Genomic DNA, 15,206 nt, shown 5'->3' with positions numbered 1-15,206 from the left:
ACGTTCTGCATGCGCACGAAAGTTTTAGTTCAGAGACCTCTGGTGTCGAATATTTTTTTATTTACTGCTTCATACAAGTGTTTATTTAGCTAGCTAAACAAGTCAAGTGTGCGAACACAGAATGTATAGATGTTATTATTTGGTAAGTAGCTAAAGTTGAAACGAATGATATGTGTAGGCATATGTTATCAAGCTTAGTCCTGACTAGCTAACTTGTTACACTGTTACAGTCCAATCACAGATGAAAGTTATTATAATCTTTGGGGTAACGTTATCTAACTATCTTCCTAGTAGAGACAAGGAGCTTGAAGTGATGACTTAAGTTCAACACTTGTGTCAACTATTCTACACCTAGCAATATGTATCTATCCCAATTTTGCAAACAAGCTAGCTAGATTAGTTTACCTTTTGAATTATTAGATGGTTCCTCCACGTGGACTGGCTAGTACAGTGCCAGACTACCACTAGCTGTCAGTATCACACTAACAGTAACATTACTGTATCAGACAGTGGCAAATATCATATTAGCAGTTAGCAAGCTAGTTCCCGTCATTGTTTAATTTTGTAAAGGGGCAAACATGTTAACTTGGGTTGAGCTTAGTTTATGAATGGCTGGCTTTTAAAAAGGATGTCCTCATAGTTTGTTTATTCCCAAAATTATTTTAGAAATGCCTGGCAATGGAGAATTGGTCACTACCTGCAAGATTTATCACATTCAAACGATTTAATGTGAAGTCAGTGTTTAGTCATGTGCTATACTAATTATGGAATAACATTTATTAGGGCGGAGGGGAGAAAGTCTTTGAGAAAGTTAGAATGTGCATTGTGGCAGCAAAATTGGCAAGTATATCATCCTGCATCAGCTAGAAGTGGGTTCTCAAATCTGTATTACAAGACTGGCCTGAGAAAGTGCTGTATCCTTACCTCACCTCTTGGAAAGCCCTGGGACCCTGTAAAGAACAGATTTAACAGTAGGGGGTGCTAACTAACAAGATCAAATCAAATTGTATTTGTCACATGCACTGAATAAAACAGGTGTAGACCTTACAGTGAAATGCTTACTTACAAGCCCTTATCCAACAATACAGTTTTAAGAAAATACCTTAAAAAAAGGCTAAGGGATAAGAATAACAAGTCATTAAAGAGCAGCAGTAAATAACAGCAAAGGTTGTTGTCCTTGCACCACACGGCCTCACTATAGGCTGTCCCATCGTTGTCAGTGATCAGGCCTACCACTGTTGTGTCATCAGCAAACTTAATGATGGTGTTGGAGTCGTGCCTGGCTGTGCAGTCATGAGTGAACAGGGAGTACAGGATTGAACTGAGCACGCACCCCTGAGGGGCCCCCGTGTTGAGGATCATAGTGGCGGATGTGTTGTTACCTACCCTTACCACCYGTGGGCAGCCCGTCAGGAAGTACAGGATCCAGTTGCAGAGGGAGGTGTTTAGTCCCAGGGTCCTTAGCTTAGTGATGAGCTTTGAGGGCACTATGGTGTTGAACGCTGAGCTGTAGTCAATGAATAGCATTCTCACATAGGTGTTCCTTTTGTTCGGGTGTGAAAGGGCAGTGTGGAGTGCAATAGAGATTGCATCACCTGTCGATCTGTTGGTGCGGTATGCAAATTGGAGTGGGTCTAGGGTTTCTGGGATAATGGTGTTGATGTGAGCCATGGCCAGCCTTTCTAAGCATTTCATGGCTACAGACGTGATTGCTACTGGGCGGTAGTCATTTAGGCAGGTTACCTTAGTGCTCTTGGGCACAGGGACTGTGGTGATCTGTTTGAAACATGTTGGTATTACAGACTCGGACAGGGAGAGGTTGAAAATGTCAGTGAAGACACTTGCCAGTTGGTCAGCACATGCTCGGAGTACATGTCCTGGTAATCCGTCTGGCCCTGCGGCCTTGTGAATGTTGACCTGTTTGAAAGTCTTACTCACATCGGCTGCGGAGAGCGTGATCACACAGACGCGTGATCGCACAGCTGATGCGATCATGCATGCTTCAGTGTTACTTGCCTTGAAGTGAGCATAGAAGTTATTTAGCTCGTCTGGTAGGCTCGTGTCACTGGGCAGCTCTCGGCTGTGCTTCCCTTTGTAGTCTGTAATAGTTTGCAAGCCCTTCCACATCTGACGAGCGTCAGAGCCGGTGTAGTACGATTTGATCTTAGTCTGTATTGGGACTTTGTCTGTTTGATGGTTCGTCGGAGGGAAAAGCAAGATTTCTTGTAAGCTTCCGGGTTAGAGTCCTGCTCCTTGAAAGCGGCAACTCTACCCTTTAGCTCAGCTCAGTGCGGATGTTGCCTGTAATCCATAGTTTCTGGTTGGGGTATGTACGTACAGTCACTGTGGGGACGATGTCCTCGATGCACTTATTGATAAAGCCAGTAACTGATGTGGTGTACTCCTCAATGCCATCGGAAGAATCCCGGAACATATTCCAGTCTGTGCTAGCAAAACAGTCTTGTAGTTTAGCATCTGCTTCATCTGACCACTTTTTTAGAGACAGAGTCACTGGTGCTTCCTACTTTAAGTTTTGCTTGTAAGCAGGAATCAGGAGGATATAATTCTGGTCAGATTTGCCAAATGGAGGGCGAGGGAGAGCTTTGTACATGTCTGTGTGTGCTGCTAGAAATGACGTAAAACTGATTTTAGTTTCCCTGCATTAAAGTCACCGGCCACTAGGAGCGCCGCCACTGGATGAGCGTTTTCCTGTTTGCTTATGGTGGTATACAGCTCATTGAGTGTGGTTTTAGTGCCAGCATCGGTCTGCGGTGGTATGTAAACAGCTATGAAAAATACATATGAAAACTCTAGGTAGATAGTGTGGTCTACAGCTTATCATGAGATACTCTACCTCAGGCGAGCAAAACCTTGAGACTTCCTTAGATATCGTGCACCAGCTGTTGTTTACATATATGCATAGGCCCCCGCCCCATGTCTTACCAGAGGTTGCTGTTCTATCTTGCCATTAGAGTGTATAACCCGTCAGCTGTATGTTCTTAATGTTTGTCATTCAGCCACAACTCGGTGAAACATAAGATATTACAGTTTTTAATGTCCCGTTGGTAGTATATCAGTGCTTTTAGTTCTTCCCATTATTTTGCAGCGATTGTACGTTAGCTAGCAGGACAGAAGGAAAAGGCAGATTAGCCACTCATCGCCTGATCCTCACATGGCACCCTGATCTTTTTCCGCTAAATTTCTGTTTCCTTCTCCAGTGAATGACGGGGATCTGGGCTTGGTCGGGTGTCTGTAGTATATCTCTCCCGTCCGACTCATTGAAGAATAACTCTGTGTCTAATCTGAGGTGAGTAATCGCAGTTCTGATGTCCAGAAGCTCTTTTCAGTCATAAGCGATAGTAGCAGCAACATTATGTACAAAACAAGTTACGAACAACGCAAAAGAAATATACAAAAAATAGCATGGTTGGTTAAGAGCCGATAAGACGGCAGCCATCCCCTCCCGCGCCATCATTTGAAGATGAAAAACAGGATGAAACAAGATGAAAAACAAACATTGTTTGATCATGACATTGGTTGTTTATTTTAGTCCACAAGGATTCAATTATTGTAAGTACTGGTACTTTCTATCTATTGGAAAAACAGTTATACAACCACAGTCTTAATACATTACTTTGGGTATAATGTTATTGTTGCAAAACTTTGTAATAGGGTATTCTCCCTCTTGAAATTAAATATATTTGCAAACATATTTGAGATGACAATAATTGTGTGACAATAATTTACGACTTTAATTGCTATTAATGTGGTGGTCTCTTGCGAAATAATTGACAACAGCGTTTCTGTTCAGTGCAGGTTACCTGGACTGCAGCAATGCAACAAAACACCTGGAGTGAAGAAACATTGGTCACACTGGACAGAAGAGATGTGAGTAGGCTATCAGTTTGTTTTAAAATATCACAAGGTCAAAGCTTGACCTCATGATATTTACAGTATTATGCCATATGACAGATTTCATGTTACATTCTGAAATATGTCACCTGCCTGGACATCTTAGGTGTCATTTATCAGATAAATTGCTATGATTAACGATCTCATCATGAATCAAGAGTTTAATACAATGCAGTTTACAATAGGCAGCTTGTTTGTTATTGAGATACACTACATGGCCAAAAGTATGTGGACACCCCTTTAAATTAGTGGATTTGGCTATTTTAGCCTTACCCATTGTTCACATGTGTATAAAATTGAGCACACAGCCATGCAATCTCCATAGACAAACATTGGCAGTAAAATGGCCTTACTGAAGAGCTCAGATACTTTCAACGTGGCACCATCATAGGATGCCACCTTTCCAACAAGTCATTTTGTCAAATCTTTGCCCTGCTAGAGCTGCCCCGATCAACTATAAGTGCTGTTATTATGAAGTGGAAACGTCTAGGAGCAACAACGGCTCCGCAAAGTGGTAGGCCACACAAGCTCACAGAACGGGACCACTGAGTGCTGAAGCAGATAGCGCATAAAAATCATCTGTCCTCGGTTGCAACACTCACTACGGGATCCAAACTGCCCCTGTAAGCAACGTTAACACAATAACTGTTTGTCGGGAGCTTCATCAAACGAGTTTCCATGGCCGAGCAGATGCCAAGCGTCGGCTGGAGTGGTGTAAAGCTCGCCGCCATTGGACTCTGGAGCAGTGGAAACGCATTCTCTGGAGTGATGGATCACACTTCACCATCTGGCAGTCCGACGGACGAATCTGGATTTGGCAGATGCCAGGAGAACACTACCTGCCCCAATGCATAGTGCCAACTGTAAAGTTTGGTGAAGGAGGAATAATGGACTGTGGCTGTTTTTCATGGTTCGAGCTAGGCCCCTTAGTTCCAGTGAAGGGAAATCTTAACGCTACAGTATACAATGACATTCTAGACGATTCTGTGCTTCCAACACTTTGTGGAAACAGTTTGGGCAAGGCCCTTTCCTTTTTAAACATGACAATGTTGAAACAAAGCCAGGTCCATACAGAAACGGTTTGTCAAGATTGGTGTGGAAGAACTTGACTGGTCTGCACAGAGCCCTGACCTCAACCACATCGTACTCCTTTGGGATGAATTGGAACGCAGACTGCGAGCCAGGCCTAATCGCCCAACATCAGTGCTCGACCTCACTGATGCTCTTGTGGCTGAATGGAAGTGAGTCCCCGCAGCAGTGTTGCAACATCTAGTGGAAAGCATTCCCAGAAGAGTGAAAGCTGTTCTAGCAGCAAAGTGGGGATGAACTCCATAATGCCCATGATTTTGAAATGAGATGTTTGACGAGCAGGTGTCCACATACCTTTGGTCATGTAATGTATTACATAGTAGGTTTGGTAACTGGTATGTAGACTAGTGACTGACAACTAAATCTGTAATCATCTGAGATATATTTTTTAATTATATGTTTTAAATTGTCATTAGATAATAGATCTTAGATATTGGTTTGTGATGAGTGTATTACGTTCAGTTGGCATAAAAGCTATCAGTCAAAAATTGTATCAGTATAGAGCATTGAATGTTTTCTTTGGGTCATCAAAAAGTTGTGGTTCCACTGGGGCTCGAACCCAGGACCTTCTGCGTGTAAAGCAGACGTGATAACCACTACACTATGGAACCAACTGAATTCGTTGGTCAAATGCAAGGGTATTATAGATGAAGACATCTTGCCCGTTTTTAATGGTCTTCATTACAATGAATATCGTTTAATCTATACTATCTGTATTTAACTGTTAGAAATATTATGTGATGTTAATATATACATTTTTAAGACAAGCGTGGAATGTCAGTCTTGTTGTAATCTATTAGCTGTATAGGCCTATAATGGCGGGGAGTGCAGTCGTGTGTGCAACTGCATTTGCAATGGCAAGATATTTGGTTTGCTGCTGAGTTGTGTCATGTTAGTATTATAGCTACCTTTCTGCTTTGATCCAGCTCCACCTGCGGCATAGAAAGGGACACTAGTCACCAAATGTGAACTCGATCTAAAAATCACAAAATGTAACCGTTGCATGAASGTTAAAATGCTGGCCTATAATAAAACACAGTTAATCCGCACCGATGTATCTCTCTTTGAGGCGGATCCATAGTTTTTTAGTTTACAATGTTGTGCAAAACCGAAACTTTTAACGGACTCAACTGACATCATGTTTCCGGAATGTCTGGAATGCATTGGTTTTGATTGATTGTGCTATGGATCTGTAGAAATAATTTGAGGCACTTGGTTATTTATTTTACTGTGAATTTACCTATAATAACGGTTTTATAAATTGGAGAACATTTGACAGGCTCTCTATATAACAGGTTCGTCGGACAAACTCGTGCTGATACGGTATGAAAAACTGTTATCCATTTCCGTCGCCTGTTTTGTACAAGTGAGGAAAGCAGGGCACAGTGCGACAGCCTCGTGACCACAACACAGGCTATAGAAAGGGCTCGCGTTTACCGGGAGGTAAAACTGGTTGTCTGCCTACATTCTACTTGACTGGCTTCTTCGATTTCCGCTCTAGTCACTTGCAGCGCGAGTCTAAGGTTGAGGGTCTCTAATCCAAAGTAACTAAACGAAGTGTCTGTCCTCTCTTCGCAGCACATTGTAATATCGCAATTTTGTGCAATCGCCAATTAGTGAAAACATGCAACATCGAGGGCACTAGACTGCTGACATATAGGAAATAGCAATATTAACTTGACAGAAAATGAAGAAAATGGACACTCCAAATCAAATGTTATTTGTCACATGCTTCGTAGACTAAGAGTAAAATKCTTACTTACGGGTCATTTTCCAACAATGCCATGAAAATAACATGGCTATATACAAGGAGTAGAAAATAACATGGCTATACATAGGGAGTTGAAAATAACATGGCTATATACAGGGAGTAGAAAATAACATGGCTATACATAGGGAGTTGAAAATAACATGGCTTATATATAGGGAGTAGAAAATACATGGCTATAACTAGGGAGTTGAAAATACATGGATATATACAGGGAGTAGAAAATAACATGGCTATACATAGGGAGTTGAAAATAACATGTCTATATACAGGGAGTAGAAAATAACACGGCTATATACAGGGAGTAGAAAATAACATGGCTTATCATAGGGAGTTGAAAATAACATGGCTATATACAGGGAGTGAAATAACATTGTTATATATAGGGAGTTGAAAATAACATGGCTATATACAGGGAGTAGAAAATAACATGGCTATATTATAGGGAGTTGAAAATAACATGGCTATATATATAGGGAGTTGGAAAATAACATGGTTATATATAGGGAGTTGAAAATAACATGGTTATATATAGGGAGTTGAAATAACATGGCTATATATAGGGAGTTGAAAATAACATGGCTATATTACAGGGAGTTGAAATAACATGGTATATATATGGAGTAGAAAATAAATGGCTATATAAAGGGAGTTGAAAATAACATGGCTATATATAGGGAGTAGAAAATAACATGGCTATAATACAGGGAGTTGAAAATAACATGGTTATACATAGGGAGTAAAAAATAACATGGCTATATACAGGGAGTTGAAAATAACATGGCTATACATAGGGAGTAAAAAATAAATGGCTATATATAGGAAGTTGAAATAACATGGTTATATACAGGGAGTAGAAAATAACATGGCTATATATATAGGGAGTTGAAATAAAATGGTTATATTAGTATACATAGGGAGTAAAAAATAACATGGCTATATATAGGAAGTTGAAAATAACATGGTTATATACAGGGAGTAGAAAATAACATGGCTTATATTATAGGGAGTTGAAAATAACATGGTTATATATAGGGAGTTGAAAATAGCATGGCTATATACAGGGAGTTGAAAATAACATGGCTATATACAGGGAGTTGAAATAACATGGCTATATACAGGGAGTACCAGTATATAGCCATGTACAAACCCTTACAGGGAGTAGAAAATAACATGGCTATATTAGGGAGTTGAAAATAACATGGCTATATACAGGGAGTTGAAAATAACATGGTTATATATAGGGAGTTGAAGATAAATGGCTATATATAGGGAGTTGAAAATAACATGGCTATATACAGGGAGTTGAAAATAACATGGCTATATACAGGAGTACCAGTATATAGCATGTCAAACCCTTATGATAACGAAATAGGCCTATGCTTTTACACCAAAAGTATTTTACCTCATCATCATGATGGTCATGTGTTGTGCATTTAATTGGAGAAGAAAATCCCAAATTAGTGCCACAATTATTGTATTGTTATAGTTTAGTAACTTTCCTAATATACATAATATTTTCAGAAAGAAATATCCAGTAGCCAAATATTATGATAGGAATATGAATATATAATATGACATCATATTACAATTAGATTGTTATATTTGTAATTTGACTACCACTCTGTCAGCTATCTAATGATGGTTCAGAAAAACACACACTTGGAAGCATGCGACCAAAACACTACTTTGGCCACCAGAGTTCGGCTGTAGTGGTAGACCTATTCATTATTGGAAAATAATGATTCCAAAGATGTCCATGTTTTGAAAAGGAATTTACAATTATATAATAAAAGGCTCGACTACGGTCACCACCTGTTATGCACCTCTAGGCCTCTGTCGGCGCTAGGACCCAGTGTGCGCGATTTTCATCTCCAGCTGCTGCGTTCTGAAAACGGGCGATGAGGGAAGATCGCGAGGAGAAGTCAAAATTTCACTCCGGAATTATTCTACCAAAAATTCATATTAGTGACACCTACAGAAGTCACCAAGTCTCAAGCAATCACTTGTCGCGGTGTGAAAGGCTCTATTTGCAAGCTTTGCGAGGGCAGTTTGGAGCGCAAGGTAAGGCGGTGCGATACCATGCGATTAATAACAAAGGCGTACTGGCGAGCAGGGGGCATTAAGGGGGGCAGGGTACTACGCCATGGAGGGCAACAGTCAACTCTCTCAAACTTTGCTGTCAATAATTGTGTACAGTAAAGTTTGTAAATACATGTACAGACCATAACAAACCTGTCTAAAGGTATTCAAGGTGTGCAATTGTTAATGTAAATACGTCTTCAAGTGTCATGATAAACATGTCACATGTTTCTTGGGGTGAAATCCTGTCTCAGTAGGCAGTGGTCCGTATTATATTTTGCTAAGGCTTCTACATCCCTAAAAAGATATAAAGTGAATTATAGTTTCACACTGTATTTTATTATAATATTATTGTCCATCTGCCATGAGTTTACACCTCAGTGGCATCCTCAACCTGCCAACTCAGAGCATCGTCTCCAACTTGTTCTCTGCCTCCATGGTATAGGCTAGGATGATTTACTCCATTATCGTCGTAAACATTATACCAGGTAATGGCAACCGCGAACTCAGACGTGACAGGACATGCCTTAGGCCTACTCTGTAGGGGCAGTATCCCAGGCCTAGGTTGTTTGGATAAGGCGTTAGAAAATTCCATAAATCGACCAAATTTACTCAAAGTAGCCGAAGCCCCGTTTTGTTAGGGAACGACGGTAATTTGCACAAGGCCTTCAACAAAACACAGTGGCTTCATTCACTGTGAACTTGCTGTTTTAAGTGTGATTCTTTTGATCACCAGTCAGATTTACACTGGAATACTGTAATTCACTGTATTTAAGTTGTTTGAACCTATAGCTTCAAACGTCCGCTGGTAGTGGCAGTGACTAAAACTCGTCGATAACTGGAGAAGCCCCGAGCAGCCGGTCACTACCGGGATTGCTTTCGCTCTGTCGTTGAGGTCTCTGGGTAACCCCCGCTCCGACACAATGCAATGTGAACACTGCCGACAACCTGGTTCCGCTTATAGGAAGGCACATTCAAAATCAGGCGTGTTATTATGTAGCTCGGGCGGTGTGACGTGTGTATTTGTCCTATTTTGATATTTGGCTATATGTCAATATTAGGCTGACCGCCGACATGCAGCACTCACTGCTGTTCGCGAGTGAACGGTGTTGGGAAATGGGCAGATTATCCTACACACCGAAAGCTATCTTTACCGAGATGAAGCCTGCGAAATAGTTGAAAGACGAACGTGTGTCCGTCCGATGGGGGTGCATCACTGTGCTGCAACGGCTGCGGCCGGGAGACAGTGAAGAAATAGGTCATTGTTAAACAACCAACATAAACGTTTACTTCCATCATCCTTTAGACTACCTGATATTTAGACATTTGCTATAACGGAATTTATATTTACAATGTCTGTCATTCATAAGTCGGTGACATTCTATTCCAGAAGGTTACTTCGTTTTTACCTGCATAAGCTATGATGCAGGTAACAGTCCCGCGCCGGCCTGATTCTAGATAGACGAAATTGTTATAAGCCATGTGCCAAAGGCTTTTCTCTAGATATCAACTGTAAGAGCGAGTGGGCTGCTGAATGTTTTGGGGTAGGCTATTATGTTTATTCTGCATTAAGCAAAACAACCCAGGCTTCGAGACCTGTCTCTAACCGTTTTGACCTTGCAAGGTAATATAACTTATAGGTTCTCAGCCTTATTAAATCGCCCAAGTCTCCAAACATTCCAATGTATTTTTTAGGACAGGTGCCTGTTCAAATTAACTGTAAGATGTATCCAGATAACCTGACACTCGTTGAAACTTGCAATCAGTGTTATATTGGTTGAACCTTGATCATTCACACCTATTTTACCTCAGCATTCTTTACAACTCTATGAAAACAATTAATCAATGCTCCAAAACTTTTAGTTTACTTCATATATGTGTTGTTAATTGTTAATTACCACCTGTAAAGGCTTATATGAGTTGAGTGCTTATTAACATAATATTTTGTCATAAAAATGTGTAGGTCACTTTACATGTTGAAATAATAATCTCTTGGCTGATACACTTCTAAAACCACAAGCCTGTCTCAGTCTTATTGTATGCACATATATTGATCGTCATGATAATTCTCAGTTAAAAGGCCTTCATGCGGGACACGGTGCCAATATTATATAAGATAAAGGTAGAATTACTCAACACATTATGCACATTTAAAAAAACAAAAAACAGTGATTAATCTCACCTTCTGTAGTATATTTCTAGAATGACACCGTCTTGCATGGCCTACAACCTAGCAATTGATGTCCATGGTTGTCTAGAAATCAGTGACACCAACAGAAGGAAATAGCCTATAGCATGATAAATGTAGGCCTATTGCACATTTATGAAGGGTCAGATTGTCATGTGTTTCAAATGATGAAATACTGATCTGAGACTGAAATTATAAAATGTGATGCACCTCTAAAGGAAATCACCCATGTCTTATTTGACTACTCTTGAGCGATGTAAAGAAAGAGTTTGCCATATACACTGAGCGTACAAAATATTAAGAACACATTCCTCAGAACAGCCTCAATTCATCGGGCATGGAATCAACAAGGTGTCGAAAGCATTCCACAGGGATGCTGGCCCAAGTTGACTCGAATGGTTCCCACAGTTGTGTCAAGTTGGCTGGATGTCCTTTGGGTGGTGGACCATTCTTGATACACGCGGCAAACTGTTGAGCGTGAAAATCCCAGCAGCGTTGTGGTTCTTGACACACTCAAACCTGTGCGCATTGCACCTATTACCATGCCCCGCTCAAAGGCACCTAAATATTTTTTCTTGCCCATTCACCCTTTGAATGGCACACATACACAATCCATGTCTCAATTGTCTCAAAGCTTAAAAATCCAAATTTAACCTATCTCCTCCCCTTCATCTACACTGAATGAAGTGGATTTAACAGGGGACATCAATAAGGGATCATAGTTTTCACCTGGATTCACCTGGTCAGTCTATGTCATGGAAAGAGCAGTTGTTGCTAATGTTTTGTACACACAGTGTATATTTTGAATTTTCCCCGTTTCAGTCATGAAGCACAGTGTGAATTCATTCGAACCATTCATCCTCAGAAATGTATTTTAATCTCAGAATGTTTGTCTTACAGATAAATCTATCAGCACAGTGATGAATAAATGAATAACCATGCAAGACGGGTCAAAGAGGGACTAAAGGCCCTATAGGCTGTGCTGTGACTATGAATGAATTTGAGAAGGAAGGGACAATGGCATTAAAGAAGTGGAGAAGTTGGGAGGACAGTAAAGGTCAATGTAAAGAGAATGGGGGAGAGACCAGGTAAATAAACATACAGGAAACAGTACCAAGTACCAAGAGGGGAGACAGATGTGGGGTGTGAGTTGGGGAAATCGTGCATTTCTGGATATCAGTCATTTAGGATTATGATTGGGGAGGGGATTGAAATTTAAGGTGGATGCCTGGAATAGGTGAGATAGGTTGTATTCAGGGTATTGATCAAGGTCAGTGTTTGGATGTTTGAAGTACAAGTTGGTTGGAGGCCTGGTTGTCAAAGGAGAGGCAGTGAGGGGCAATGTGCATTGTTAAGTAGTGTAAGCAGGGCGTGTACAACTGGGCCTCGAGGGGTGATAATATAGTGTGGTCGTATTTTTCCTAATTCTTGTCTCAAAATGTAATGTTTTATGCTATATATGAAAGTCTGTCCAAATAGATTTCTGCCACCTACAACAAGGCTATATTCTTTGACCATACATCAAATCCATAAAGGCTACATACAGTAAGTTGTTATGATAATGATGGGGACTCCATAACATAACTAAACCGTGAAATGTGAGTATTTCCCCTTCACACACCCGACAGGATCTCGGCCCCCTCGTGTTAATTCCTTTGAACCAATACCTCTCTCACTTTTTTTGTTGGCCCTCTTTAGTCCATAATGCAACCATCCGCAGGGGTACTTCCATTCATTGGATTATGAATGATTGTTATTCCTGCATTCATTGATTATAAATCGGTGTCTTTATGATGAAAATGTCAATTTTCACTTTGTTACTTCGGTAAGCTTTTTCAGTTTAGCGCACCGCTGCGATCCCCCTTTCCCCTTGAGCGGCTGGAGTACCTCGTTGCATGCTGGTACTTGCAGTCCGTACTCCTCCCACCACAGGATTTGTATAGTTTGCGCGTGGGTAGCCAAACACTACAAATCCCAGACTATCAGTCCACCTTCTGCCCCTTCTCTCCCACCAGACCGTAGACCGAGATACGGTACGGACTGTCTTGACAAAACCCCCCGGACTTTCAGAACCGAAAACCGTCGAGATTAGTGAACAGCAACCGACAAGAACGAAAGACTTGATTCTCGCTGGAGCCGTGATATATACTGTTCATTTACACCCTGGACGAACGGGTTTGTAATTGTTTGTGCCATTTGACATCGTTATCTTGCTTGCTAAGTACCCTTCGAATTATTCAGTATCAGGGACGAGACGATTCGGTTCGGGTCGGTCTCATGCATGTCTTTGAACACAGAAGCAGTTCGGTAAGGGCCGATGAAAGACAGTCAAATCAACATTTTGTGTCGCACGGCCGGAGATAAATACAGTAGCCTGTCTAAACATGCATAGCACTGTGTAATGTAGACCAATACTGGCTTCGCGGAGACTTTGCTGCGCAGCGATCTGACATTTTTTCGTGGTATTTTGAACCTGAGTTACATTTTGTTTTCCTTATTGTGTATGGTGCACGTTACAGTAGCCATCTACAAGTTCTGTGTAGATTGTTGCCCTACCCTCTGTTAGTTCTGAAATACTTTTCGTCAGAAAATGAGCAAAGGAAACAGTCAGCTAAAGTGCGATGTATCCCTCATACAATCAATTTCAGTSTATTCAATACAGTCCAACATTATATCTTTACCTCGTTTCTTCAATTATGTTATTTATCAGTAAAATACGTCATGGACACTGTACCTCGTGGTCTTTGGATTGATTAAATAATATGGTCATTGGAGTTTGGAATGTTTGTTCCGTGATATTTGGCTATCGATTGATTTTGGCAAGATTATGTGACGGTAGTTGTCCACATTGTGCAAGTAGGGTATCGTGCAAGTGCGGATGAACGATGTAAGTATTTGATAAGGCAAAATAAATTCTCGAGTCAGTGGTTTCGTTCTAGATATTGGAAATGCATGCATTGTAGCCTATTATGCTGGTTGCTATCGCATCATTCTCCCTTCAAAAATCAAGGACACATTTGGTTCCATTTTGATCATGTGTCGTCTGTTTTGACTGATCACCTGAGAGGCAATAGTGTCGTCCTTTCCTTTTATGATACGACTGCTTTCCAGCTCTTTGGGCGAGTGGGATGCCCCGAGTTTTAGCGTGAATATGTTGTTTTTATAGAGATTGAACCAATTTTTCGATTAGTTGAACTAGTGGAATAAAACGACCCCGCTCGTCGACTGTATTTTCTGCATCATCAAAAGCATATATATTTGACACACGGATGGGTCTCTTTTGTGCATGGGGGCTGTTCAGTCCATTGACCGGGAACAGGTACCTAGTCTGGAGTCCGAGGGAGATTATTTGATTTATCTTTTAGACGTAGCCGATTGACTCTGGGATAGCCACCTCATTATAGTTGGGACAGATGTAACTTTGTTTTGCCAGCATGGTGTGCAGACTGACAAAATATATGTTTATCAAATACATCCATAGCATTCCAGTTGGATACTCACCAGATGAGACGATTTAACTGTAGCACAAAGACAAACTAGCAGTATTAGCAAGTAGCAACATGATGTTATGCGATAATGAATACAGAAGCCTCTCATATTCAGTTATATACTTGCAGCTATATCCAGCCCACGTTTGCCGACTTCAGCGGAGAGACATAGCCTACCTGGGCTGTCACTCACGTTTTACGTTACGGGTATGTTTCGGCAACTACAGTGATCTTAACACCTCGATGCATTGCTCTCATATTTGCTGGTGGATAGTTATAAACGGACCCATTTGTAGTCGTCTCATTTATTGTCTGGTGGGGTGGCTCACCTTTCCTCGCAGGGTGTGTTGACTGAAAGCATTTGAAGTGTTGCTTTCTGTCATATATATTCATTAAGGTGCCATTATTTAGGAATACTACAAGATTCATATGATTGTGGGTGCATTTGATACTTACATCCAGGGTTTGAGTTTTAGGGCGGTCCAGAAGGAGGGGTTGGGGGAGGCATTAATGTTCATTGATGTCGGAACAAACAGACATCAATGGAGCACACAGATGATCATATTATCACATTCACATGAATTGTTAGAATATTACTTATGATTCTGTATTAATATCAGTTATGTAGTGGTAAAATTGTTTGGTGTAATTTGCATAATTGCACACATAGAGGCAGGCA

General features: G+C 40.8%; 1 protein-coding gene and 1 non-coding gene across 2 annotated transcripts in view; one reads left to right on the top strand and one right to left on the bottom strand.

Moving 5' to 3' along the window:
- LOC111967419 (BCL-6 corepressor-like protein 1) overlaps nucleotides 1-15,206 on the top strand; it is a 30,648-nt gene continuing 15,442 nt past the window's right edge. The window contains exons 1-3 of the mRNA XM_070444741.1: nucleotides 1-142; nucleotides 3,219-3,307; nucleotides 3,817-3,888. Of these exons, the coding sequence (XP_070300842.1) occupies nucleotides 3,222-3,307; nucleotides 3,817-3,888 (158 nt within the window). The 5' untranslated portion in view covers nucleotides 1-142; nucleotides 3,219-3,221. The remainder of the gene's footprint in view (nucleotides 143-3,218; nucleotides 3,308-3,816; nucleotides 3,889-15,206) is intronic.
- trnav-uac (transfer RNA valine (anticodon UAC)) lies at nucleotides 5,540-5,612 on the bottom strand. Its single transcript has one exon. It is a non-coding gene; the product is annotated as a tRNA-Val (tRNA).

Source organism: Salvelinus sp. IW2-2015, linkage group LG8 (genome assembly GCF_002910315.2).
Source record: "Salvelinus sp. IW2-2015 linkage group LG8, ASM291031v2, whole genome shotgun sequence".
Classification (NCBI taxonomy): Eukaryota; Metazoa; Chordata; class Actinopteri; order Salmoniformes; family Salmonidae; genus Salvelinus; species Salvelinus sp. IW2-2015.
Note: the sequence above shows the minus strand (reverse complement) of the source record. Positions and strands in the feature narration are given on the sequence as shown.